Raw genomic sequence first — 26,951 nt, 5'->3', positions numbered from 1 at the left:
CCTGTGACACAGCAAAGGCATTGGGAATGGTGGACTGGTAGGGATTTAGGAATGGAAATCTGCCTAATCTCTAGGAACCAGAGAATGTTTCTTAAGAGCGGGATCTGATGTCTGGCTGGGAACAGGTTAGGATGTTGTGAGAAAGAATTTATGTGATTATGGCCCAGGGTTCTCCATGGATCAGCACGGTGCTGGTTCATAGCTGAGATGGAAGGAATATTGTGACAATTGGAATATTTAAACAGAACTTTCCCCTGGAAAAATTCAGTGGGTGGGGAGAGAGTGGCTGTGGAAGTGAGGATTGACGGAACACAATTCAATCAAGACACTCTAGGTTCCAGCATCACCTCCCCTGCAGTGGAATAACGTGAACCTCACCAGGAAAGTACATCCCAATAAAGCACAGAAATGAATTCAACCTCCCTTATATATGTTTTTTTAAAAAAGCATGACTTCTCAAAGTTCCATTGTCTCTTAAAAACACAAATAAAAATGAGAATGAATAGGGTCTGCAAATCGCAGCTCAACAAATGGAGTGCAAATGAACTCTATGTAAACATGTCAACTTGCAGCTACAATACTGGTTAGAGTTGTGCTTATAAATTAAGAATGTAATCTATATAAATCGATATAAAACATCGATAAACTACAAGACAAATAAATTATTAATTAAGCTTCATGAGAACTGGTCTCCTTCTGGACTTCACTTATGGTTCCTATAACTGAACAACTGGATGTAACCTGCTCTGCTGATTGGTGCAGTGATAGGAGTGTGCACAAGGATCTTTACCAAAGACAAGTTTGGTTAGGGCTCTGCTATCTCAAAGATAGCTCTGGTCCGATCCTTTTGAGAGCAGGGTCTCAAAACAACAGAGTTCCTAGTAGTCTACAAACATGCCTACGCTAACAATATTCCCTTTAAATACATCTTTTTTAATCTGCCTTCTCCCATGCCCACATCACTAGCTGGTCTATATTGTTGGGTCAATGGGAAAACACATCAGATTAAGGTCTCCCAGATCTGGATACTTGGCAATCACTATTTAACCCCTTCTGTGGTTCACGTATGTGCGGGAGGGAGGAATAGAGAGAGGTAATCACTCCCTTCCTTAGTGACCAGCGACCACCAGAATTGGGATGCTGTGCAATGCCCTTTGTAATGGGGTCCTCTGATACCAAAGACACTGCAGCTTATCACTTTGTGCCTTTTCCAAAATCCATTGTCTAGTTCCGCATCCGCGCGATTGTTTAATGTAGAAAATCTGGAGAAGTGCCGGTTCTCTCATTCACGCATACTGCCACACAACTCAATGACTCCTCTTAAAACTGTACAAATTCCTTAAGATTCCAACAACTGACTTTACACACTTCTTGTGCTAATCTAAATATCTCACTCAAATCACACAATGATGACAGCTTTCACAGAAAATGACTGTACACACAATGACAAGTCAACCTGTTTGGTCTGTCACTTTCATCCTTGCTAGCAGAAAGATCCAGTAACATCATTGTTAACCTAATCCAGTTATGTGCAGACAGATGTTGGCCCGTGTTCTCTTCAGAAACTACAAACATTGTACACCCCATATTAAAGTCAGGGCCAAGAGCAAATCTAAATACTTTGGCAATAGAATGCTTGGGTCATCCTATCCAGCTTCCTATATGCACGCATGTTTAATATATACACACTCTCACACTACATATGCAAACCAACTAGCTTCCAACATAGACAGACAGGGAATGATTCAAATACTCTATATCCCTCTCTGACATACACAGGTCAGACAGATATGCCTAGGATATGGTCCATGTGACTTATGTGTGCTTCCTGTGCACAGGCCAATTGTAACCCTCACTTGCCTCTTCCTTCAAGTTGCTTTGAGTTTGCCTTCAGGTTTCTGGTCTGGATTTGAAGTTACCGGACTTCAGGCTGGTGGGGAAAACACAGCCCATTTGGTTGGAATATTCAAATGATCTGGTGCCTGCAGTGTTTGTGTTTCCTCTCGTTGCTCAGGGTGGAACTATTAGCTGCGTGGAACGGTCACCAGTGCAGGCACTGAAAGTCATGATGCCGACAGATCTGCTGAGCAGTGAATTGCTCAGGAATGTGATTGATTTACTGGGGAATCAACTAATACCCTGCTCAGGAAGCTTACAGTGGGTGAGCTACCCCTCCAATCTTATAACCTACAGGGCTGGTTTATTCTGAAAGCCAATACTGGAAGTCCCACAAGGTGCAAATAGCTTGGGGAACAAGTAGGTTTGACCAAATACAGCCGCAAGCACGTGCTTGGGGCAGTAAAGCATCCGCACAGACGGTGTGCAGCGCTGCGGTTCTGCCGAATGCAATAATTGTCCGTCTCCCCAACAAAATTGTTCCTTCAAGATCATCCTCAAATTAAAAATCCAAGGGTTGCTTCCATTTTGGTCCCACACTGTCAGTTTTGACCTTGTGGGAGTTTAAAGAAAGGGACAAAAATTATAAAGAAATTAATGCGGATGGAAATGTGACAGCACAGCATTGCTCACAACATGCCCATCGGTAGAGCGCAGTAAATTGGCAACATAAAGTAACATAGCCAGTCCCAGCCCTGCATTGCTGCAGCAGTAGTGCATTAATTAGCTACATTCATCCTAATGTCTAAGGCAACCACACCTGGTATTTAAGCTTAATAGAGGCTACTTGCACACTTTGGTTTGTTAAAAAGGCAATATCCAACTTTAGCCCTTCCTCCTAACGTTCTGATACTCAAAGTGGGGGAGCTGTGTCCTCTCAGTAACCTGACCACGTACAGTGGAGTGATGGACTCTCTCCCCATACTACCATGGGGCAGGAGGAGAAGGTCGAGATAGGACCTCCACTCAAAGCACTATCACATTAACGAGTCTCTATTTGTAAAAGGAACAGAATTATTCCATTAAAACCATCGTGAAGCTTGAATGGATGTTTAAGCAGGAGGTCACTGCAATGTAATATGCAGGTGTTGGACTGTAATGTCATGAACACAGTGATTCCCCCTTCACCAGAGCACACTGTGATGCAAGGTCACTGTCTTCCACACTTGTCTTCCGAATGTCTCCGTCTGGGTAAAGCAGCTACACACTCCAACAGCAATACCACTCCCCCATTGGTACAAATGTGTTCGAAGTGTTTTAAGCAGAAGACTATTGCTCATAAACACATCGGGAACCGCCATGGTCAAACACACCAGTACAGTGCAATCAGAACATGTAGTGTACACTTAAAGATGGACAACTCAAGAAATACAATTTAAACCAGATATTGCCTTCTTAAAGAGACAGGTCCCCCATTAGTGCCTTTGACAGGCTGTGCTGAACAATTAAAAAAGTCCCATTAAGATAACTTTTCAGGCTCACTCATCACAAGTTCTTCATACAACTCGGAATTTCATTAAACAATTTAAATTAATCTATAGGTACAAATAAAGTGAATTGATCTTTATTCCAAGTTCAGTATTTATATTTAATGCAGGGATAGTTTTGATGTCCCATCAGTTTTGACTGGTACACAACAGGATACTGTCTCTTTAAATACTATGGATTGCTATTGTTTAAGAGTCTCATTCACAGTTTGCATTGTAATCCACAGCAAATGGTTAAAGTGTCTGATTGCTAGACAAGTGCCTCGTTTCCTTGTATGGATCATCTCAAACATGTTTATCAGTTCCTGCTTTAAGTATGAGCAATGGACAAAAAAAAATGAGCAGGTCTCTTGGAACACAACCAAGAAATGTCCAGCTTGCAGTTAGTCTGTGGCATCCTCCAACAATGTGAAAGTTTTGCCCGACAGCCCTGCCTTTTATCCTTGCACCCAAAGGTGCCACGCTGACTTCCCATCGAAGACCCACCACAGCAGGTCTTAACACTGGGGCAGCTTTGTGCTCTGGGCAGTTTGGAAAGCAGGGGGTCAGGCACAGCCCTGTTAAGTTGCCCCCTCCTCCAGCTTCACTGGGCCTCGAGCTGCTCTTTGCCTTTGGACTGGCTGAAGATAAGGTTGAAGTGCTGCAGTGGTTGCTGTGGGAAACGAAGGACAGCATGAAGACTTCTTTCACAAAATGTATTCTAACATTAAGGTTCCTCAGAGGCAAAACAATCATTACCACAAAAACCAGACTAACCGCTAAACAAACTAACCGAATCATCCCACTGATGGCCTTCAAATCGAGCAATGGTACAAAACCTTGCAGTGAGGACAGCATCTGTCACTCCAATAGAGTCTCAACTTAATCTTCAATGCTCTGAAGGTGGAACATTAATGAGATGAATTACAAGCAAACGGCCACTCTTAATAGCAAATTGGTCTCAAACTAGTCCCCTATTCACAGGGGGTCAAATGCACTCACATTATCACTTGTTTCCTTAGCTGTAAGCTGCAAATCTAGCCTTAAATGAACCTAATTAAAGAAAAGAAATAATTAGTATTGGAATGGAATGAAGCAGCAGGGTTTCTCCCCCAGGCTGGAGAGCGAGGTTGAGTGGAGCTCAGAACTCGATCTTGCATGCTGGAAACGACTCGTCCTGCATCACGACGGTGCTGCTGCTGGCCAGTACCATGATGTTCAGCTCCTGCTGTCGCTCGTGGGTTTGTTGGTACCACTCTCGCGTGACTTCTGTGTCATGGGTTGGGATTAACGTCACCTAGGACAGGGAGACAAAGTTCCTCTGTTACAGCAAGCCAACAAAAAGCCTTTCATGGGCAGCAAGGTTTGACGAGGCCAGGCTCTGTGGTTGCCGAAGCCTCCTATTTTCATTCTACGTCCAAGGTGGCTTTGGCATAAGAGGGCATCGGTAGGGCACTCCAAGGGGCAAGTCAGAAAATGGGCCACCATCAGATTTAAAGAGAGGTGAATGAGGGAGATTTTATGGTGTCTCTCAGAGGGGAGAGAAGTGGAGGTTTAGAGAGAGAGATACAGCAAGGGAACCGGCCCTTTGGCCCACCCAGTCCATGCTATCCATCAACCACCCACTTTTACACTAATTCTCGTAGGAAACATCAACTCTGAAAGGTCAGTGCCTTTATTGTGAGTGTGGTCAGGTGGTCTGGTGGAGAGTGTACAAGGCTCTGGGGAGTTATCAGCTGCAGAGCTACGTGCCTCAGGAAGGGAGACACCAGGTCACAGAGTGCATTTGATGCACTGATTATTCAGTTATTCTTTTATTTGGAGTTTCCACTCACTGGATTTAGGAACCTCAAAACCAACTTACATCAGATCACATGGAAATAAAAAAAAGACACACACTTGCATTTCTATAGCACCTTCCTTGTTCCTTTCAGGATGTACTAATGTGCTCTATAGACCCGTAAGGTCACTGTGGCAGTATGGGAAATATGGTAGCTAATTTGAGCACAGCAAGATCCTGTAAACAGACATCTGGTAATGACCAGATCATGTGTTTTGGGTGATGCTGATCCTCAGTGGCCCAGGATGTTCCCTATACCCCGAGACAGCAGGAGAGGCCTTCGTCCAATGTTCCATCTTCTCCTGGCACAGCATGCCCCTACGCCCCGTCCTGGGGCGGGGGTCCCAGGGTGAGGGCACTGCACACCAAGGGCAGACTGACAGTGGTAAGGAATGACCGATGGAATATGTGATGTGGTGGCAGCTCAGAGGGAGGGAGAGCTTGTGTGTGAGGGAGGGGTGTAGAATTGGGGTGGGTGTGGGCGTGTTTAGAGAGACACAGAAGGACAACCCCAGGACCAGTCACCCACCTGAAGGTTGTTCGTCCATTGGGCCTTCCCATCCAATAGGGCGTCCAACACGGCCCGGCTTGGCTCCCCGCTTCCAGGGTCGTTCCCGCTCACCACGTAATAGGAGGATCGGACGCGCTTGAAGAATTCCTGGTCTACATTCTTCCCACTGCAGTGGTTGGGAATATACGCCAGGTCCACGTACACGGGGGGTCCTGCAGGAACTCCAGAGCTGGTCTTTGTATTGGTGGGAGCTGGCGAGAGAGGAGGTTGGTGTTAGTGTGACCTTGGACTTGGTGTCAGTGAGGGGGAGGGCCTCTGCTCACCCACCCTGGCAGTGAGCTGGGTTTGGTCAGTACTGCCCTCAACATCCATGAAATATAGGAGCAGAATTAGGCCATTCAGCCATCGAGCTTACTCCATCATTCACTCACGGCCAATTCTTTCTCTCAACCCCATTCTCCCCATAACCCTTAACCCCCTTACCAATCAAGAACCTATCAATCTCTGCCTTAAACACACCCAATGACTTGGCCTCCACTGCCCTCTGTGGCAACGATTTCCACAGATTCATACCCCTCTGGCTGAAGAAATTCCTCCTCATCTGTTTTAAAAGGACGTCCCTTTATTCTGAGGCTGTGCCCTCAGATCCTGGACTCTCCCACTGACGGAAACACCCTCTCCATGTCCACTCTATCCAGGCCTTTCAGTATCCCGTAGGTTTCAATGAGATCCCCCTCATCCTTCTGAGCTTGAGTACAGGCCCAGAGACATCAAATACACCTGGCACTCTTCTGCAAAGTAGTGGCCGTGAGATCTTTTACACTGGGACACAAGTGCAGGAGGATCTCAGATTGAAAGGCAGCAACCCCCACGGTCCGGCACTACGCAGAGTCCTGCAGGCTCCATCTCACCACCCCCCACCCTAGCTGACAGACAGTAATTTGGGACATTTCTTTCTGCTTAAACGACACCGTAAATGACAGAAGCATCAAAGGAAGCTGTTCAATTGTGGGCAAGGGCTGCTCGAAGCCATCACTGCTCGAAGCCATCACTGCCTGTTTTCTTGGGGTTTTTCTGCTTTGTGTGCAGTTGTGGTCACCCCATTACAGATAAGATCTTTATAAGTCACATGTACATCGAAAGACACAGTGAAATGCATCTTTTGTGTAGAGTGTTCTGGGGGCAGCCCGCAAGTGTCGCCGTGCTTCCGGCGCCAACACAGCACGCCCACAACTTCCTAACCTGTACATCTCTGGAATGTGGGAGGAAACCGGAGCACCCGGAGGAAACCCACGCAGGCACGGGGAGAACGTACAAACTCCTTACAGACAGTGGCCGGAATTGAACCCAGGTCGCTGGCGCTGTCATAAAGTTACGCTAACCGCTACACGTGTATATAAAACTGCAGAACTTAATGGTTTCCACACAAAAAAAAGTTTCCATAGAAGCATGTGACAGAAAAAAAACTGCTGTTAGGACAGTGGAAGCAGTCACATGTACACGCGCAGAGACGTGGATAGGAAAGGTTTAGGGGGCATTGGCCAAATGTGACTGGATTACGTGGGCATCTTGGTCGGCATGGACGAGCCGGGCCGAAGGGCCTGTTTTGGTGCTGTGTTACTCTGACTGTGACAGTCACATGCCCTGCCTTCAGAAGTGAAGAGGATAGACACGGAGGTGAGAGCTTGCTGGGCTGTGGGGGAAGAAATGGTGGAGGGTGGGATTGCTCTGCAAGGAGCAAGCACTGACGTGATGGATTGAATGGACTCCTTCTGTGCAGTCACCATTCAATGATTCCATTCCCTTAGGCAGAGCAGTCTGTTCAGCCTGCTCGACGACAGCAGAACTCTCCATCACTTTCTTACCAAAACACTCAGCTTAAACCCATTTGACCCTGGAGTCCACAGGCTCTTGGGGGGGAAATGAGAGTTAAAGATCACAAGCACGCTGTGTGGGGAAACTGTTCTCCAGAACGGTCTACTCTCACTTTAACACAGCACCTGCTTGTTGCCGATTCCCCGAACAAAAGGCATTTTCTTCTCAAAAGAACACACACTTTGAAAAACAAATAAATTGGGCGGAATGCTGTACCAGAGATAGTGTTTATGGGATACTTGACCAGTGTGGAGAGACTGTGGCTGGATCGGTTGTTGCTTTATCCTAGTTCTGTATGGGGACAGACACAATTGTCTCATCGCACTCTCTGAACAAACAGAGACGTCACTCAGATCCTGAAACGGACAAGTGGTACAATGGGTGCTTGTTATAACTGCTGGGAGTTTAGGAATTGCAAGATTATGGCAGTGTTGACCTGACCTCCACTGGTGATATTGGAATGACAGTGGTCTTGACACATTCACTCCCTCCAGCAGGGGCACACAGTGCCTGCAGTGTGCACCATCTGCAAAATGTACTCCAGTTACTTGCTCAGGCTACTCCGACAGCACCTCCCACACCCACAACCTCTACCAACCAGTAGGACAAGGGCAGCAGGGGTATGTGAATGCCTCCCAGTCACACACCATCCCCACTTCGGATAAAAACTGGAAATGCTGGAAACGCTCAGCAGGTCAGGCAGCATCTGTGGAGAGAAGAACAGTCGATGTATCAGGCCTGGGACCCTTCAGCAATTTTTAAAATTTGACCTGATGAAGGGTCCCAGACCTGAAATGTTAACTGTTTCTCCCTCCACAGATGCTGCCTGACCTGCTGAGTGTTTCCAGCATTTTCTGTTGCTATTTCAGATTTCCAGCATCTGCACTTTTTAACCTTCATCCCGATTTGGAAGTCCGTCACCAGACCGTCACCCAGTCTAAGTCCTGGAACTCCCTCCCCGAGAGACCTTCTCCTGAAGGACTGGTTCAAGAGGCAGTTCACCACCACCACCACCACCTTCTCAGGGGAAACGGGCAATCAAGGGTCAAAGGGAAGAGGCAGGAAGGGAGCAGAGGCAAGATCAGACCTTCCACCATCTTGCTGAGGTCTTGAGGTGCTGGAGAACCTCCACCCCCATTACATTTACCAGGGTCACCCCTGAGGACGGGTTTCGGCACTTACCCGAGGTGGACTTGATGCCGTTCACCAGCGCCTTGCCAGGGCTGGGCTGGCTGGACCTGGAGATGTCGTCCCTGTCCTCGGCCCGGGATGCCTGAGTCTCGCCGGCCTTGGAGGCCCGGGTTGGTTTCTCTGCCGCCTCCCTCTCCTTCTTCTTGCTGGCCGCTGCTTTCGGGGACCTCTCGCTGGGGTCCTTGGGCGAGGCCGGCTTGGCAGGAGCAGCAGGGTGCTTGGCCTTGGGCTCGGACTTGCGCCCTGGTGAGGCCGCCTTAGACTTGGCTGCTTTCCTGGTGCCCTTGGCCTTGTCCTTCAGCTCCTTCCTCAGCAGCTTGTTCTGCTCACCGCCCAGCATCTCGGGGTCAACCATGCAGACGTCAGGGGGCGGCGGGAGGGGCTGGGGGTCCACGGCAGGGGCGGGCAGCGGGTCGGGGCCTGGCCGAGGGAGGGGGGCCGAGCCGGCACCACCCTTGTCGACCGGCAGCAAGTCGCCGTCCTCGTCCGAGTCGATGGGCGCCTCGGCCGTGATGGAGGGGCAGTCCTCCGTCTCCGGAGGCACATCTGAGTCAGAGTTGAGGGGGGGTGACTCGCTGCCAGAGGTGGGGGGGCTGTCCGGGGCCACGCGAGGCTTCCAGGCCTCCTCGTGGGGGTGGAGCCCCTCTTCTGCTTCCAGCTGGGGGCTGGGGTTGATGAAGGATGGCGACAGCTCGCCCTTCGGCAGCTTGTGGTGGTCACTGCAGAAACCGGGCCTGGGACCGCTCCCCGACTCGCCCAGCTGGGCTCCGGGCCCCTCCGTAGGCCAGGGAGTCCGCTCGGATGGGGTCAGTGAAGAAGGCCGGGTCACTGGTTCGATCCCCGAGGCTGGATCTGGCCCAGCGCTTGTGTCCCTTTCCCCCTCTGGTGGGCTCCACACCGGCACGGAGGTGAAGCCTGGTTCTGTAGGCCCATTGGCCGCTGTGGCCTTTGGTGAGGCGAGTGGAGGCAGCAGGCCCGAGGCCTGGGTCTCGATTGGCCCTCCTGCCCCTGGCCCAGGCTTTGCAGCCTCAGTATCCACTCCCGCCTCTCCGCCTTCCGGCTTGGGGGCTGACCTTTGGCACTCTACCCGACAGGACAAAGTGGAGTCCTCAATGTCGCACAGGTAGGCTGGACTGTGCTCGGCTGGCGCCACTGCTGGCTCCTCCACCTCAGCAGCCTGGTACTTGGCCTTGTCTGCGGGAACCAAGGGAGACACTTCGTCCAGACTCCTCCCTGGGGCCTCGGCTGGGATCCCTGCCACAGGGGGCGGATGTGTCCCCTCAACTGGTCCCTGGGAGCTGGCCACCTCCCCTGAGGGCCGACTCCCTGGTGAGAAGCTGGCACTCGGGACATCAGCTGCTCCTGGCAGGGAGGGCGTAAGGTCCTGGAAGGGGCTCGGAGTAAATGCACCCTTCTGAGATACTTCCAAGTATTCGTCCTTCACTCCCACACCTTCGGCAGGGAGAGGGGCCGCAAGCGTTCTCTCCTCAGCAAAGGAAGAGTATTCCAAGTGAGCAGTGGAGGGCTTCTCCTCCTTGCCTGTGCAGGAATGCCCAGAGCCAGCGACCCAGAGCTCTGGTTGGGCAGGTGGGAGTCCCTGGATGGTGGGTAGGTCTTGGTCCTGGGCAATGGAATCAGCACCCTGCTGATCAAATTGCCCCTCCTGGTGTTTGGCTTTGCCGGGATCTTGTCCTTCCTCCTTTGCCGCTTTGGCCATGCCCTCCAATTCAGCAGAGGTAGACCTCTCTCCCTGGTCGCCTCCCGTGGTGAGGAGCCTGTCCCTGTCCCCATCCCTGGCGCAGGGATATTCCAGTCCGTGGGGAGAGCTCTGCAGAGCTTCCTTGTGATCACTGGGAGATGGAATGTCCTGTTCCTGGTGGCCGAGGGAGAGCTGCTCCTTCTCGGATTCTGCCGGACTCTGCTCCTGAGACCGTTGCTCTGCAGTTCCCGGTGACACGGGCTCCAGCCACTGCTCTGTCCAAGGGGGCTGGGGGCTGGGGGAACGAGCTCTCCCGCCCACCTCCGCTTGCAAGCAGCTCGCTCCCTTTCCCTTGTCGGGCTGCTCCGATTCCTTCTCCGACTTTTCCTTGGCACCTTTCTCCAGCTCCGAGTCACTGCTGCTCTCGTCGGCTTCCTTTCCATAGCAGCCCAGGACGTTGGAGTCTGGTTCTTTCTGCCTCGCTGTGCCGGTCCCAAACACGTTGGTGTCGACATGTGGTACCTCAGTGGATGCCAGCGAAGAAGAAGGGCTGCCTTTAGACTCGGGGCTGCTTAGTGCTGAAGTCTGCCTTCCTTCAGGAGAGATGGGGCTGAGAGAGTCTGACGTTCCTGCACTCAAACTGGGCTCCGGTGTCAGTTCAGAATGTGGCTTGTCCTTGGCATCAGTGGTTGAGGCATCTTTTGATGTTGGAGAGAGAGATGAGGGAGGTTCTGGAATTTCGGAATATCCCAATATTGCGTCTGCCCTGGTTTCAGGTGTGTGTGTTGGTGACTCTCTCCCCAGGAGGCTGCACTGGGAGGGCTCCTTTTCTATTGGTGACATGTGGAGAGTGGGTTCTTTCTCTGTCCCTCTGTCCTCCCACGCCACCTCGAATGGTGTGTCCAGCTGCTGCGATAGGTGATGGAAGCCATGAGACTCTCCTTCCTTCTGTGACTTGCTGAGGTCTTCAAACCCTGGGATCTTGCTCTTCTCATCCCCCTCAGCATAACTGAATGTCTTCATCCCAGCATCTAGGTCCTTGTCTCCCTCCACTGACGAATATTCTTTCCTCGTGAAGGTGTAGGATTCCTCGGCAAGGAGCCCAGAACTGCTCCCCTTTGCCTCTGTATGGGTCATGGACTGGTAATCCAGTCGGGTGACAGGAACGTCTTGCTCATCACTAGGAGAATGCGTAGATTGGCTGAAGACTTGTTCATCAAGTGTGAAAGCCTTCCTACAAGTCAGGGCTTCACTTTCTTTGGACACATCAGTGTACACGTTCTCATCTGGTGGAGGGTAGGTGTATCCTTGAGAAGTTTTCTCCTCTTTTCCCAGGGTTTCCCCAGGAAAAATGTCCAGCTTCTTTACTTCCTTCTCTCCAGCTGATTCTTTGGATGTGTCGAGAGTTGTCCCTCCTGTGATGGACTCGGCAGGGAGCTTGGACTCTGCCCCGGTCCACAGGTCCTCAGGTTGTGGGGAAGGTGTGGTTGAAGGCTTCGACTCCAAGGAGAGGTCCTGCTCTTTCTCAAAGGCACTGTCAGAGGCAGGTAGAAGCTTGCTGCTTCCTTGCTCAATGGACCAAGTGTAGTCAAACCCATGAGAAGACTCCTTCTTTTCATCTATGTAGTAAGAATATTTGGCTTCACTGCTCGTCTCTTTATCTTTGCTCCCAGCTAGTCGAATCTCTCCTGTAAATATCTCAGTTGGTGGATCCTCGGGAGATGGCGTGTGGGATGGAGCAGTAGTAACTTTGAAATCCTCTTGTAGATAGTATTGAGATTCGTAGGAAGGGGGATCCCACTTGCTGTAATCGACCACAGGCTTTGAGTCAGCGCTCACCAGCTCTGCTTTGCCTTTTGAAAGCTGCTCAGTCTCTGAAGGGGACACCTGATCTCCTTTGGGGCTTGTGTGTCCTACGTGAGGCTCCCATGTATCTGGTTTTATGGTGATGTCTTCAGGCACGTGAACTGATTCTGCTTTATCCATTACCTGGCCCTCAAGCATCATTCCACTTGTGCCAATATCTGTTGCAGGCTCACCTTTCAGATACAGTGAAGGCTCCGACGTTAACAGGTTGTTCAGTAAGTTATCCTCGTTTAATCCTACAGGACTTGTTTTGTCCTTGCGGTCTGCTAACGTCACGTCTTTAGGGAGAGGCTGCTTTGAAAATTCTTCTTCGCTTTTTGGCTTTGACAACTTCTCTGCAGTTGGCATTAGTTCCATAATTTCGGGAAGATCTTCATCTTCTGATGAATATATTGCCTCTGCTATTCTTTCTCCTTTTAGTTGGTCTTGTGTCTCAATGATATATTTTTCTGGTGTATCGACTGGGGTGTATCCACATTTAAAATGGACTTCTTTTGTTGGTGCGTCCCCCTTTTCCAAATCACCCAAGGAGAACTTATCTGTTGTAATAGTTTGCATTTTGTCTACTTTTTCTTCTGATTCAACAGGTATCTTTAGCTGTGCATCCTTGGCCACTTTGTCTGTCGTGTGTTTCACTTCCAGCAAGTATTTTTCCACCTCCTCTTCATCTGCAGGTTTCTTTTCTGGACCTTGTTCCTCTTTTCCAGAATCCACAACCTTGCTCTCCAACACATCAGCAGGTTTTGTCTGTAGGATGTCTTTTTCCTTCCTTAAGGCATCTGGAGCTTTCTTCTCTGGAAGCTCCTTGTCCATCTTTTCAACATCTTCGGTTTTCTTTCCCAGTTCACTCACTAGGTCCTCTCTCGATACCTCTGCGATGCCTGCTGCTTCCTGCTCCAGCTTCTCTTCTTCACTCTTTCCAACATCCGGGCAGATCTTGTCCAATTCTTTGTCTTCAACCTTAGTATCATCAATAGATATTTTCTCTGAAATCTGTTCAATCTTTTCCACATCTCCAGATTTCTTTTCCAAATCCTCTTTCTCACTCTTAACAATGTCAAGAGAGATCTTCTCCAACTCCTTGTGTTCAACCTTAGTATCAATAGACTTCTTCTCTGGTACCTCTTGTTCAATCTTTTCCACATCTCCAAATTTCTTTTCCAAATCCTCTTTCTCACTCTTAACAATGTCAAGAGAGATCTTCTCCAACTCCTTGTGTTCAACCTTAGTATCAATAGACTTCTTCTCTGGTACCTCTTGTTCAGTCTTTCCAACATCTCCAGATTTCTTTTCCAAATCCTCTTTCTCACTCTTGCCAACATCCGTAGTAATCTTTGCCAACTCCTTGTGTTCAACCTTTCTGTCATCAATAGACTTCTTCTCTAACATCTCTTGTTCTACCTTCACAACATCTCCTGGCCTCTTTCCCAAATCCTCTTTCTCACTTCCCATTTTCTCACTCTTTCCAACATCCATAGAAATCTTCTCCAGTTCCTTGTCTTCAATCTTACTGTCATCAGTAGACTCCTTCTCCGGTATCTCTTGTTCAATCTTTCCGACATCCCTAGGTCCCTTTTCCAAATCCTCTTTCTCACTCTTACCCACATCAATAGACATTTTCTCTAATTCCTCAGATTCAGTCTTTCCAACGTCAATGGACTTCTCAGACAACTTGTGGTCAATCTCTTCCATCTCTCCAGCTCCTTTTTCCAAATCCTTTTCCAAATGTTCAATGTCAATAGATTTTGTCTTTAATTTCTCTTTAACTACTTCTCCATGGTGAATAGAGACTTCCTTTTCCAATTCCTCCTTCTCACTCTTTCCAATATCAATAGACATTTTCTCCAACCCCTCACGTTCAGTTGTGCCAATATCTCCGGGTCTTTTCTGCAAATCTTTTTCCATCTGCTCAGCTTCAGTTTTTTTCTCCAATTCCTCCTCCTCATATTTTCCAACATCAAGAGAAATCTTCTCCAGTTCCTTCTGTTCAACTTTTGCGTCGTCGATGGACTTCTTGTCCAACATTTCTGGTTCAATCTTTCCAACATCTCCAGGTCTCTTGTCCAAATCTTCTTTCTCACTTCCCACTTTTTCACTCTTCCCCATGTCAAGAGAGATCTTCCCCAAGTCTTCCTCCTCGCTCTTTCCCTCATCAAGAGAGATTGTCTTTTGTTCTACGACTTCAGCAGTTGCAGGCTGCTTCTCTGGAGTCTCTTTAGTCATTTGTTCGGTAATGGCAGATGGCTCCTCTTTGTCCATCTTTTCGACAGGTCCAGATTTCTGCTCCAGAACATCAGAAGCCAACGTTTCAGCTTTTGTGGGTTTCGATTCTGGAAAAAATCTTTCCGTCTCTTCAGGAGTGGCAGATTTCTTCACTGGTTCTTTTTCTGCCTTTTCAGCATCCTCTTTTTCCTCAAGGAATTCTTTCCCGACCTTTTCAGCAGCTGGCGGTTTCTCCTCAGGGATCTCTGTCTTAGCCAGGGAGGGTTTCCAATCCTGAATATCCCTCTCCATTTTCTCAGTTGCTGTACGTTCAGTTTCATGGGCATCTTTTTCCATCTTCTCTATTGCTCGGAACTCCTGTGACTGCATCATTTCTTCTTTTGAAGTCAGCTCAGGCTCGTGGACTTGAGAGTTCAGGGCACTCAGTGTATAAGGCAGGGCAGGTTCTCCGAGGGAGTCAGGCTTTGGTGGCAAGTCACTAAGAGGACTCTGCCTTGAGCTTGGCAAGTCTTCGCTTCTAAGTGGCTCCTCAGTGGCCAGCGATGTCTCCTGTGCTGCCTGGTCTTCTAGTTCGGTCTCAACAGAGTCAGTTCTCTCCTCAACTGGTGACTGGTGGAAAGGAGTGTGCCCTGCACTGGTGGGTCCCGACTGCGTCGGTGAGGCCATTTTCACCGTGCTTTCGTCGGGGCTGATACACTTCTCATCGCTTTCTGGCAAGTCGGCATCAAAATGCAAAGAATGCTTGGGCTTGTAATCAGTGTCCTGAAGGTCCACGGTTTGGTCGGCAGTAGTAAACTCGGCCGGCAGGAAGGGAGTTGGTGCGGTCTTTTCTGGGAACATTGCAGTGTATTGCTCTTTAAGCTTAGTTGGAACCTCAACGTTTGGTGTCTGGTCCTCCTCCTCCTCCTCCTCCTCCTCCTCCTCCATTTTGGCAACTTCAGTGATGGGATGAAAGTCTTCGGAAGGTGGGGATTTGAAGTACTTGTCCTCCTCCAGCGAGGAAGATGGGGATATGGTGCCCGCGGATGGGATGTAATCTCTGCCCTGGGTGGCCTCTGTCCTGGAGGAGGCCATGCTGTTGACGGTGTCGAGCAACAGGGAGCTCTTCCCGGTCTCCTCGGTCTGAGGCGCGGTTACCGAGGCCACTGACTGATCCTCTGCCACGGATGTGGCAAAGGAAGAGAGCTTATCGCACTCGGTGATCGAAGCTGCTGAAGAGATGTGCTCCTCCTCAGCCAGTGGGGCCGCAACTATCTCGGAAGGATAGACAACTATCTCAGGCTCTTCCCTCACAAAGCCCTTGGCCGCCATCTCCGCTCCTGCCATGGCTTTGATCTCCTTCATTCCATGGACCGCATCAAACGACCTCGTGTCGTCCGGCACGGAGATATCGTACGTATCGACTTCATATTTTAGGTGAGATATTTGGTCTTCTTGTTCGTCGTGAATCTCTTCATCAGAAATGGTTTGCTCTGTCTCAGAATAGCCAGGGATGGTTTCGTCCTGGATGTATGAGACGGGTTCAACTGCTGCCCCGGGGGCAGGCAGCAGCGGTGTTGGCACCGACTCTTCCTTGGTCTTCACCACTTTGGCTTCAGGTGTTGGAATCTGCTTCTCCTCAGCCAGAGGCGTTTCATGCTCAAAAATGTCCTTGTCTTGTTTCTCGCTGAGGTGTAGATTGTCTTGCAGATCCTTAGGGAACGCATCTTCCTTTTCCTTGGCTTTTACTTTTTTGTCTTCATCTACGGCTTCCACTGTTTCTTCCAGTTCTGCCTTTTCCACCACCTCTTCACCCTCACTTTCCTCGACCTGCTCCCTTATCTCCATTGACTCAATGTATCGTTCACATTTTTCCATTTCTTCCTCTTCATCCTTCCTTCTGACCTCCTTTCCCAGTATTTCTGGAGGTGCCACTCGCTCTTCAGCCAGATATTCCTCACCCTTTTCATCGCGTTTGGTTTCCAATCTATCCTTAGCAAAGCTCTCTTCATCCTTTCCTACCGTCACCACTTTTTCTTCCAACTCACTCATTTCCAGCGACTCCTCCACAGCACCTTCTTCTTCCAGAATCTTCTCTGCCAAGGCTTCAGGCTGGCGAGTAACCTGCTCCTCCAGAGGTGTCACTCCCTCCTCAGCTGCTGAGATTATTCCCTCGGCTGCAGATTCAAGAGGGGCCTTTGAGTCAATGGGAGGTGGTCCAGTGAACTCGTCTCGCTCAGGGCCAGCCTCGAGCTGGTCCAGCGGTCTTTCCTCCTCAACCCTGGCCGTTTCTTCCACGTCGCCAGGAGGTTTGGCCGGCTCTACGCCAACAGCCTCGACATCGGCTGCCTCTTCAGTCCTCAGCTGCTCAAAGTCCTTGGAGAGGTCCTCTGGTGACGACATGATAGACCTCTCCTCCTGTAACTGAGCCGCCGTTTGCTCTGTAGGTGCTGTTTTGGCCAGGGCAGGCTCGCCCTTCGGCTCCACCACCTCTTTTTCTTTTGCCACTTTGCTTTTGGCAGAGTCGGCTTTCTTGCCCGGCACCTTCACCTTGTGCAGGGTTCTCCTGACTTCAGGAGTGAAGGGCTTTAAGTCGGCTTTGAGCAGTTTCTTTGATTCCTTCTTGGCCTCCTTCTCCTTCTTCTTCTCCTCTTTCTTAACCTCCTTCTTCTCCTCTTTTTTCACATCTTCCTTCTTGACTTCCTTCTTTTCCTTTTTGATCTCTTTTTTCTCCTTGTCCTTCTTCTCCTCCGATTTTGCCAGCTTGTCTTTGGCGTGCTTTTTGACAGTCTTCTCCTTGGACAACTTTTTCTTTTCTGTTTTAATGACATCCGTCGTCGCCTTCTCCACTTCCGTCTTCCCCTTCTTCTCCTCTTTCTTTTCCAACTTGTTCTCCTTCAGTGCCTCAGTCTTAACCTCTGGGTGTTTTGTTGGCGTCTCTTCCGCTGGTTCCTCCTTTTTCACTGGCTTGGGGGCAGAGGGCTTTGGCGAGGACTTGAGGCTCTCTTTGCTGTCAGTCCTCTGTCTCATCTTCGTCTGCTTCACCACGGGCGGGGTCAAACCGCCGGCGAGGTCCTTCTGTGTGGCCACGGGGTATTTGAGAAAATCCAAATGTTTCAGCTTCTCCAGCCCTTCCAAGATCTTGTTCTGCGGGGCATTGCCGGGGAACAACACTCGGACTATCTTCTCGGAGGGATTGGCTGGGTGCCACACAACCAGAGCTGTAATGGATGTGAGATACGGGACCGAAATCTCACCCTCTTTGCCGTTGGGAAGGATGATGCCAGTCTTTGCTTTGCTGTTCCCTGCCCACTTCTGCATCAGGAATTGCATTTCTTTGCTGTCTTTGACTGGATTGAGGATATACATGTCTAATCGGCCAACTCCCATTTTGTGGAATAGTGGAATGGGGTCAATAGTAGCACCAACAACCCTATTGAGAGGCTCTGGTTTGACTCCCAGTTTAGTCAAGTACTGTAGCGTTAAGCAGGCTTCTTCAATACTTCTCTTAACCTTCATAGAGGACTCCTGCATCTTCAGTTTATCAGGTACATTGAAGAAGACCACCCCCAGCTCCGGGGAGATAAGGTTCTTGATCCAGTCACTGTAAGTGGTGGAGCCCTGTGACTGCTCCTCATCCTGCTCCGCAATCTTTCTCTGAAGCAGTCCGTTAATTCCGGGTAAATTGTCCGCCCCAATGTGCGTCAGCAGGATGGAGTCAATCCTGTCCAGGTGACGGACCAGCTTCCAGAAGCAGGACTTCCTCTCGGAACCGCCGTCCACCAGGATGTTAAAGCCGTTCACGGCAAACAGCGCCGAGTCTCCCCTTCCACCTGGGAAGATGTAGCAGCATGGTTTGGAGAGTTTGAGGAAGCCTCCCGAGGTCGGAGGTTCCAGCAGGTCAAAGGGCGAGGGCACCTCGACAGATTCCGTGAGGTATTCTGTGAACTCAGAGACGCCATCCATCTCTGGCAGGGTGGGCGCTGGGTTCAGCTTAATGTTGATGAATCCCTGGAGATTGTGCTGCTTGAGGTTGCTCCAATCTCCTTCGCCAGGGTGACAGATGGTAATGCAAGCCTTGGTATCGGCTTCAGCACTGCTCAGTAGTTCTGTCACCTGAATCAACGGCAATTAAGGAGAATCAGACAGGCACCAGTATACAGGTTAGTCGCTCACATCAGGTCTCCGTAATGCAAATAGGATATACAAATAGATAGGGCATGCATTTATGGTGAGAGGGGCCGACTTCAAAAGAGATGTTCCGTAGACTAGGGCTTTATTCCCTGGAACGTAGGAGATTGTGGGGTGACCTGATAGAGGTGTACATGATCGTGAGGGGCATAGACAAGGTGAAGACACACAGTCTTTTTCCCAGGGAGGGCATAAGTTTAAGATCAGAGGTGAGAGATTTAAAAGGGACATCAGGGCCAGCGTATTTGGAATGAGCTGCCAGAAATAGTGGTTGAGGTGGGCACATCAACAACACTTAAAAGCCATCTAGATAAGGACATGGATAGGAGAGGTTTAAAGGACTGTGGGCAACACAGTCGGCATGGATGAGTTGGGCTGAAGGGCCTGTTTCTGTGCTGTATGATTGTATGTGCAGAGCAAGTGCTGCCAGGGGTGGTGATGGAGGCAGATACGATAGAGGGGTTTAAGAGGCTCTCAGACAGGCACATGAACGTACAGGGAATGGAGGGATATGGACATCCTGTAGGCAGAAGGGATTAGTTTAGCTCGGTGTTTAAATAGTTCGGCACAACATGGTGGGCCAAAGGTCCTGTTCCTGTGCTGTACTGTTCCATGTTGTAAGATATCGAGGCAAGATTGACAAGGATAATATTGGTGGTGGAAGGGTCAGTAACTAGACGCAAGGTGTTTGGCATTAGAACTAAATGGCAAAACACTCCTTTAATCAATAACAGGTTATTCTGGAAGGTGGAGCAACCAACTTGTGTTTTGTGCCTCCGTTATCCTGGAATATGTTGCCTGAAAGGCCAGTGAACAGATTCAATAACTTTCTAAAGCAAGTTGGTTTAAGACTATCGTCACAAGGCTAAGGAAACAGACCAAAGGGTGGGACGCTCAATTGAGTCGCTCTACTGAGGAAGTCTCCATCTGCACTGTCCATTGCAATGAACTGGGAGGTTGTCAACTGTCTAGGGTGCTTTCCCCTGTGGACAGGAGGGGTAGGACCCAGTCTAGGATTGTAAGAATGGGTTTGATTATGGTGAACACAAGGAAGGTGCTGCCACATTGCGGAGATAAAAGAAACAGGGCTTGTAAATATTGTAAACCCACAACGCAGAATGTGGAACTCCCCCTCTCCCCCCCCCCCCCCCATGGGAAGTGGTAGAGGTGAACAACACAGAGGCATTCGGGGGGGGGGGCTGGATAGACTCAAGGGAGAAAGGACTGGAAGAGCAGAGGAGGGGTGGCAAAAGCCCCAGAATTGTGCAGTGGGGCCATGTGGTCTGGTTCTATGGTTAAGACTGTGTCCAATTTCTAAATCAGACAGCTTTGTTCTTCACGAGTTACAAGGGCACTGAACCAATAAATCCAGTTCCCCCTCTGCTGAAGGTCCCAGCCTGGACTGAGGTCCAGCCCCAATGTACAAGCCATTGATTGGGCACATTCTTCAGGATGGGTCTTGACTGTCGGCCACAATCACGGCAACCATCATCATCCCTGCTGGCCCTGGTCTTCAGCAGGAGGGTCGAGACCAACCAGGGTCAATCACCTTCAGTTCCAGAGAGCCAACTCCGCCTCGATGGACAAGGGCAGCAGATACCACCCTCCTGCAGGTTTCCCTTCAAGTCACACACCACCTGACGTGGAAATGCATCATCCTGGAACTAACTCTTCAACAGCACCTTGGGAGCTTCTACACTAGAAGGACTGCAGCAGTTCACGGAAACTCACCCTCCACCTTCTCAAGGGGCAACTGGGGATGTACAGTGATGCCCAAATCCCATGAATGAAGGGAGGAGCCCAGTTTTTGTTTTTCCCAGGGTAGAAATGTCAAATACCAAATACCAGAGAACATGCATTTAAGGTGAGAGGGGGAAGGTTTAAAGGAGATGTGTGGGGCAAGTTTTTTTTATATATACAGAGCAGTGGGTGCCTGGAACGGGCTGCCAGGGGTGGTGGTGAAAGCAGATACGATATTGGAGTTTAAGAGGCTGTTAGATAGCCACATGAACATGCAGGGAATGGAGGGAGATGGATCACGTGCAGGCAGAAGAGATTTAGTTTAATTCGGCATCATGTTTGGCACAGACATTGTGGGCCGAAGGGCCTGTTCCTTTACTGTTTTATGTTCCATCCAAGTCTTGTATGAGCCACTGTGGAGCAGACCTGGAACTGAGCATCGACAGCAGTGACTCGATGCTTAAACCAGTAACATTTCCACAACCCTGCTTCAGGACCTTTCTGTGATTGTGACTGGGTGGCTGGTGCACCCAGTTCCTCCTCAGCCCTCCCCTTCACTCCTGCACACCCTCAGTCAAGGGGAGTCTGCCGATTACAACGTTTAACGGGTCACAGGGGGAAGTTCTCACCTCAGGATCTGCAAAGGTCTCGACGAATCTTTGAAAAGTGTATGTTCCAGTCTGTAGTATCAGGTCCCCTGCTTGTTCAGTGGTCTGCCCACACAGAATCAGGAGCTTGTGCTGGGAGGAGTCTGTCACGAGAGAATGAACCTGAAACGGGAACCAGGGAAGTTATGCAGCTGGATTCCAAGCTCTCCCAACCAGCACCTTCCCCCCAACCCAATGGCATCCCCAATGAGTGATCCTCGAGGACACAGGCCATTTGGCCCCTCAAGCCTACCCCACCTTCTAATATGATCGTGACTGATCTATGCCGCCCTCAGCTCCTCTGCCATTTCTCTGCACCCCTCTATTCCTCGATCTATCAAATATTTATCCACCTCTACTTTAAATACTTCTAATGATCCACCCTCCTCCACCCACCAGCAGAGACCTCACTTTTAAATGACCCATTCCTTGTTCCCTTGTTAGTGACCCTCCCACTCGTGAAAACATCCCGACATCTCCCCTGTCAAGCTGCACTACGGGACTCACGTAGTCCAGTCAAACATGGGACTGGCCACATAGAGACTTGACCACCGAGTCCTGGCCAAGGTGGCCACAGTGAACCATGTGACCAGCACATTCAGTTCAGAAACTGGGCTTGCCCCCTAACTGCCCAGGCAGAGTCACTAGAGATACCGTTTGATGTCACGTGTTGTGTTCTGTCACGTAATGTGGTGTCACAACAGCTACTGAGACTGAATAAATGTCTCTTTTTATTATTAATTCATGGGAAGTAGGTCTCACTGATTACAACAACAACTTTGCCCACCCCTCCCACTCCTTGAATCAGTGCAGGAACAAAGAATAGGGTGGGGTGAGGTGGGGCATGGGGTAAGGCAGAGGGTGGGGAGGGGTGGAGAGTGGGAGGGCAGGGCAGAATGACTGAATGGCCAGCTTTGGCAGTGTGATCCCATGAACAGTTACCTCAGAGGCGATGGTGTTTTCTGCAGGATTTACCAGGACCACGGACTCCAGCTCATCACTCCGGTGGTGGAGTGTCTTCTGGCCTGAAAAAAGACAAGGACACACTTTGATTGTAGGTCAGGTTCTGAGTGTCGGCAGTCTTAGAGAGCAGTGGATTATCCAGGAACGAAGATCCCCAAACCTACAGCTCAGAGCCTGGTACCCAGCAATAACGGATCACAGGCAGAAATCCAACTTTCTTCTTAGCCAGTGGTGCCCAGCACTGTAGATGGCAAACACCTTCCCTGAACCCGGTCTGCAGATTTTGAAATCTCTACATTTAGCTGGCAGCAGTACAGGTTATTAATCAGATATAAAGAAAAACTGAAGGGAGAAGGAGACCAGGGCTCCTTTCACCAGCACAGGATGTCCCACAGCTAAAGAAGTTTTAAAACCTGTTGAAGGAAACATGGCAGGTAATGAGCACAGCAAGCTCCCACAAACAGCATTGTGATGTGATAATAACTGATTTAGTGAGATTGAGGGATTACTTTTGGTCAGCAGCCTGGGTACAATTCCACTCCAAACTGCGTCATTACTTTCTTTCCGATCACCCGCAGAAGGAGAGAGTCTCAGTTCAACCTCTCACCAGAAATACAGCGCTATTATACGTTTAGCATTTCCTCAGCACTTCCCACGTACCATCCCACCCACAGCACGGCGCTCCCTCTACATTGCGCCTCCCAGAGCACGGTGCTCCCTCCGCACCGCCCCCCCCCACAGCGTGACACTCACCCTGTACCGTGGCGCTCCCTCCACACCAGCCATCCCACAGCGCTGTTAAAAGTCTCTGTTGTGGGACTTGAACCTTCTGATTTAGAAGCAAGTGTGCCTCCTACTGAGCCACAGAACCGATCACACCCAATGAACCAAAACCATAGAACATTAAAGACGTGAGTGGTAAGGTTTATCCAAACAGTGAGGTTATCCACAATGTGCAAATTAAATAATTGGTTTGGAATGGGAACCTGGCCTATCAGAGGCGCTGCCTTCAGTCACACTGAGAAATGTTTCCATCTTTAGCAAGACCAGAACAAGATAAAAGGCAGGAAATGCTGAAATTACTCAGGGAGAGGCAGGCAGCATCTGTAGAGAGGTTTCAGGTCGATGACCTGTTTTGATTTCAGATTTCCTGCATCTGCAGTATTTGCTTTCAGTCATAAACATTGGATAATAGAATCCCAGACGGAATGTGGGAGAAACCTTTCCTAAAGGAGAGAAGAAAATCTGGAACTGGCTCGCACAGGCAGGGGTTGAGGTGGAGCCATGGAGATGTGTTTATCTGGCGTCCCCTTAAATACAAGGGAGCAAAGGATATGGTGATGGGAAGGTGGGGGAAAGAGGCTGGTAACTATACAACACACTGGGAGCTCCCAACAGGTAAACTATCCACCCCCTTGAACAGGACTGTTCTGCTTTATTCAGGAATAAGTGGCCAACCCTGAACTGTTGCTCTGAGCAACACTGCGGACACAAACACACGGGGCATTAACAACAAATAGAGACCTGTTACTTCCCCTGGTCCCTTTCAACACTCGTTTATTCACCAGTCAGATGCAAGAGGTGGGGAAATAACTGAGTGTCAGCTGTAGGCGGGAGGTCAGCTGCTGAAATCTCCAGGAATCTGTCCATCCAAGGTTGGCAATTTGAACCGTGAGACCATGCAAAGACTCTTGTTTCTCTGTGACATTGGTTGCAATCCCAGTTCATCCCACAGTGTACTACAGTCATTGAACTGTGGTCACTTTTACATTGTGGAAACATGGCAACCAACTTGCACACAGAACTCCCACAGACTCCAGTGACATAAAATGAACAAATAACCTGGCTCAGCAATGTGGTCGATGGATAACTGTTGGCGCACCGCCACCCCCACCCCCGTTGTTCATTTAAATTGTGGTGACAAGAGACTACAGGTGCTGGAGTCTGGACCGACACACAAGATGTTGAGGGAACTCAGCAGGTCAGGCAGCATCTGTGGAGGGACTATGGCGTGTCCACTGAGGGGATGGGCGAAACTTTCCCATCCCTTCTGCAGTACGCTACCCCGTTGGCAGAGCAGCACTCCCCCGGTGCTGACCCATCGACAGAGCAGCACTCCCCCAGTCCTGCCCAACACCTCTCTCTCTCTGCGGTGTTCTCCATTACAAAATTTGACCATATAGTTTTGCCACCCTTGCATCCAATCTGATTTCCTGGATTATAGGGAGCCATAAGCCACATGGAGAAGTTTTTGGAAGTATTCCGTGAACATCATTATGGGAAAAAGAAAACGCTCTTGGATTTGTCCTTAGCTTTCAGAACAGAAAACCACACTCAAGGACTGACAGTAAATTCATGACAATCTCAACTCATTATCAGCCACTCCAGCTTTAATGGTAAATCAACAGATATTTAGGGTACCTTTACTCAAATCTCTCACTCAACAAGGTGACCAAAAACAGAAAATGCTTGAATAACTCAGTCAACATCTGTGGAGGGAGAAACAGATCAATAGTTCAGGTCGATGACCTCACGAGGACCAAGAAAACAGCCGCGTTTTCAGTTACTGAGAAGGGGAGGGGACAAAGGGTGTGATGGAGGGGATGGGCAGTTTGTTAGCGCTGTTTCCTCTCTCCACAGACGCTGAGTCTCTTGCTGAGCATTTCCAACACTTTGTTTTTTTTCCCAGATTTCCAGCATCTGCAGATTTTTGCTCTTTCATCCACTGCACGTGCTGGGGACATTAGAGAAATGGTTCCACCTACTCGCCTCCTCTCCGACTCATTGGCACTGGCTCCCTGGGGAAAGAAATATCCATGCTCCACAACAGTAGGTTGTATGCCATACGGTATATTTCACAACAGCAGGCCCCAGGCTCGATGGGATGAATGGCTTCTTCCTAGGGAGATGTGACAATGCGATGATTCTTGAACCCACCCATTTCAGTGGCCTCTCCAGCACTGATTCTGAACCCACCCACAAACTCTGCTGAGGTGAGAGGGTGACTGCAGGTGACCCGAGCTGCGACGAGAAGCTGGGGGCTGAGTCAGAGAGGGGTAAAGAGTAGGTGGAACCATTTCTTGCATATTCCTAACATGACAAGACATGGTGGATTAACCAATACATCCACGCTGAATTAAAATCCCTCAGATGCTGTGGTGGGATTTGAACCCATGCCCTGGATCATTAGTCCTGACCTCAAGATACAACCAGTAATTCGGACCACGAAACTACTGGATTGTCACCCAAATAATGTCCCAGGGAAGTAACTCTGCTGTCTGTACCCCATCTGGTGTACAAGTGACTCCAGCCCCAGCAACACAACTGCCCTCTGAAGTGTCCTCACAAGCCCATCAGTTGAGGTGTTACTAGAGAGGGGCAATAAATGCCAGCCCTGCCGCATCTTGTAATGGAAGCCACTGATTATGCACTTTGGTAGAAGAAGTAAACAGGCAGACTATTATTTAAATGGGAAGAAAATTCAAGATTCAGAGATGCAAAGGGACTTGGGAGTCCTCGTGCAGGATACACTAAAAGTTAACCTCCAGGTTGAGTCGGTGGTGAAGAAGCTGAATGCAATGTTGGCATTCATTTCTAGAGGAATAGAATACAAGAGCAAGGATGTGATGTTGAGGCTCTGTAAGGCATTGGTAAGACCTCACTTGGAGTACTGTGTGCAGTTTTGGGCTCCTTATTTAAGAAAGGATGTGCTGACGTTGGAGAGGGTTCAGAGGAGATTCACTAGAATGATTCCAGGAATGAGAGGGTTAACATATGAGGAACGTTTGACGGCTCTTGGGCTGTACTCCTTGGAGTTCAGAAGAATGAGGGGGGACCTCGGAAACATCTTGAATGTTAAAGGGCCTGGACAGAGTAGATGTGGCAAAGTTGTTTCCCATGGTAGGGGAGTCTAGTACAAGAGGGCACGACTTCAGGATTGAAGGGTGCCCATTCAGAACAGAGATGCAGGGAAATTTTTTTAGCCAGACAGTGGTGAATCTGTGGAATTTGTTGCCACGGGTGGCTGTGGAGGCAAAGTGATTGGGTGTATTTAAGGCAGAGATTGATAGGTATCTGAGTAGCCAGGGCATCAAAGCTTACGGTGAGAAGGCGGGGCAGTGGGACTAAATGGGAGAATGGATCAACATGATAGAATGGCGGAGCAGACTCAATGGGCCGAATGGCTGACTTCAGTTCCTTTGTCCTATGGTCACCAATTCAGCAGTTACTTAGCTCCATCGCACCCTTCACTGGACAGACGGTGCACGTGGGGGTTCCTGGCAGCTGGGAGTAGTCACAGACAAGGGGGCGGACAGATGCAAGAAATGATAACGTTGTCTGTAAAACCATCTGCTTCACCACACACAGAAATCTGCACGTTAAAATAAAACTCCCAGAATTTACTTTGCACAAGGGCTGGATATGCCCAACACCTTTCAGTAAGCTCAACTGTTTGTTGGGATACAAAGATCAGTATGTAGCAGTGCCCAATTAGTCAGCGCTGATAAAACCATGCCTTGCCAGGGCACAGCACTGAATGTGCAGCCAGCTTGATGAGGACTTCCCTCTGCGCCCTTACACTGTGCCAACCTCCTTCACAAGTTCCAGCGGGGAGAGCAGCCAACTTCTCACAAACAGGAGCCACCCCCCTGCCTTCAGCTGCCTGCTCCTCGCCTGCTGGAAACACTGGAATGTTTGTCCCACGAGGTGTGATCTGAATGGGAATGGCTCTCCATCACTAATCCAATTAAAGCCTTCACAAGAGCTGTGGCTCAAGCACCATTGGGAGCAACTGGTCAGTCCGATGGGATGAACTGTCCTGTATCAGGATGTTACCACATTGAGAGGGCAGCTGCACTCCCAG

The 26,951-nt window shown here is 49.5% G+C and overlaps 1 protein-coding gene across 2 annotated transcripts; it reads right to left on the bottom strand.

The window, feature by feature from the left end:
• Positions 1–430: 430 nt before the first annotated feature.
• On the bottom strand, positions 431–22,149 carry map1aa (microtubule-associated protein 1Aa). 2 transcript variants are annotated; one of them, XM_052042369.1, is made up of 6 exons: positions 22,067–22,144; positions 21,107–21,247; positions 13,599–18,662; positions 8,771–13,466; positions 5,732–5,964; positions 431–4,659 (listed from the first exon to the last, which is right to left on the bottom strand). In XM_052042369.1, exons 3-6 carry the CDS (start codon positions 18,510–18,512, stop codon positions 4,504–4,506), a joined length of 9,999 nt encoding a protein of 3,332 aa, XP_051898329.1. In that variant the 5' UTR covers positions 18,513–18,662; positions 21,107–21,247; positions 22,067–22,144; the 3' UTR covers positions 431–4,503. The 2 variants fall into 2 exon arrangements, with proteins under 2 accessions (XP_051898329.1, XP_051898330.1); XM_052042370.1 differs by having other exon boundaries at positions 8,771–18,662; positions 22,067–22,149.
• Positions 22,150–26,951: the final 4,802 nt, after the last annotated feature.

This window comes from Pristis pectinata, chromosome 32 (genome assembly GCF_009764475.1).
Source record: "Pristis pectinata isolate sPriPec2 chromosome 32, sPriPec2.1.pri, whole genome shotgun sequence".
NCBI classification, from domain to species: Eukaryota; Metazoa; Chordata; class Chondrichthyes; order Rhinopristiformes; family Pristidae; genus Pristis; species Pristis pectinata.
Note: the sequence above shows the minus strand (reverse complement) of the source record. Positions and strands in the feature narration are given on the sequence as shown.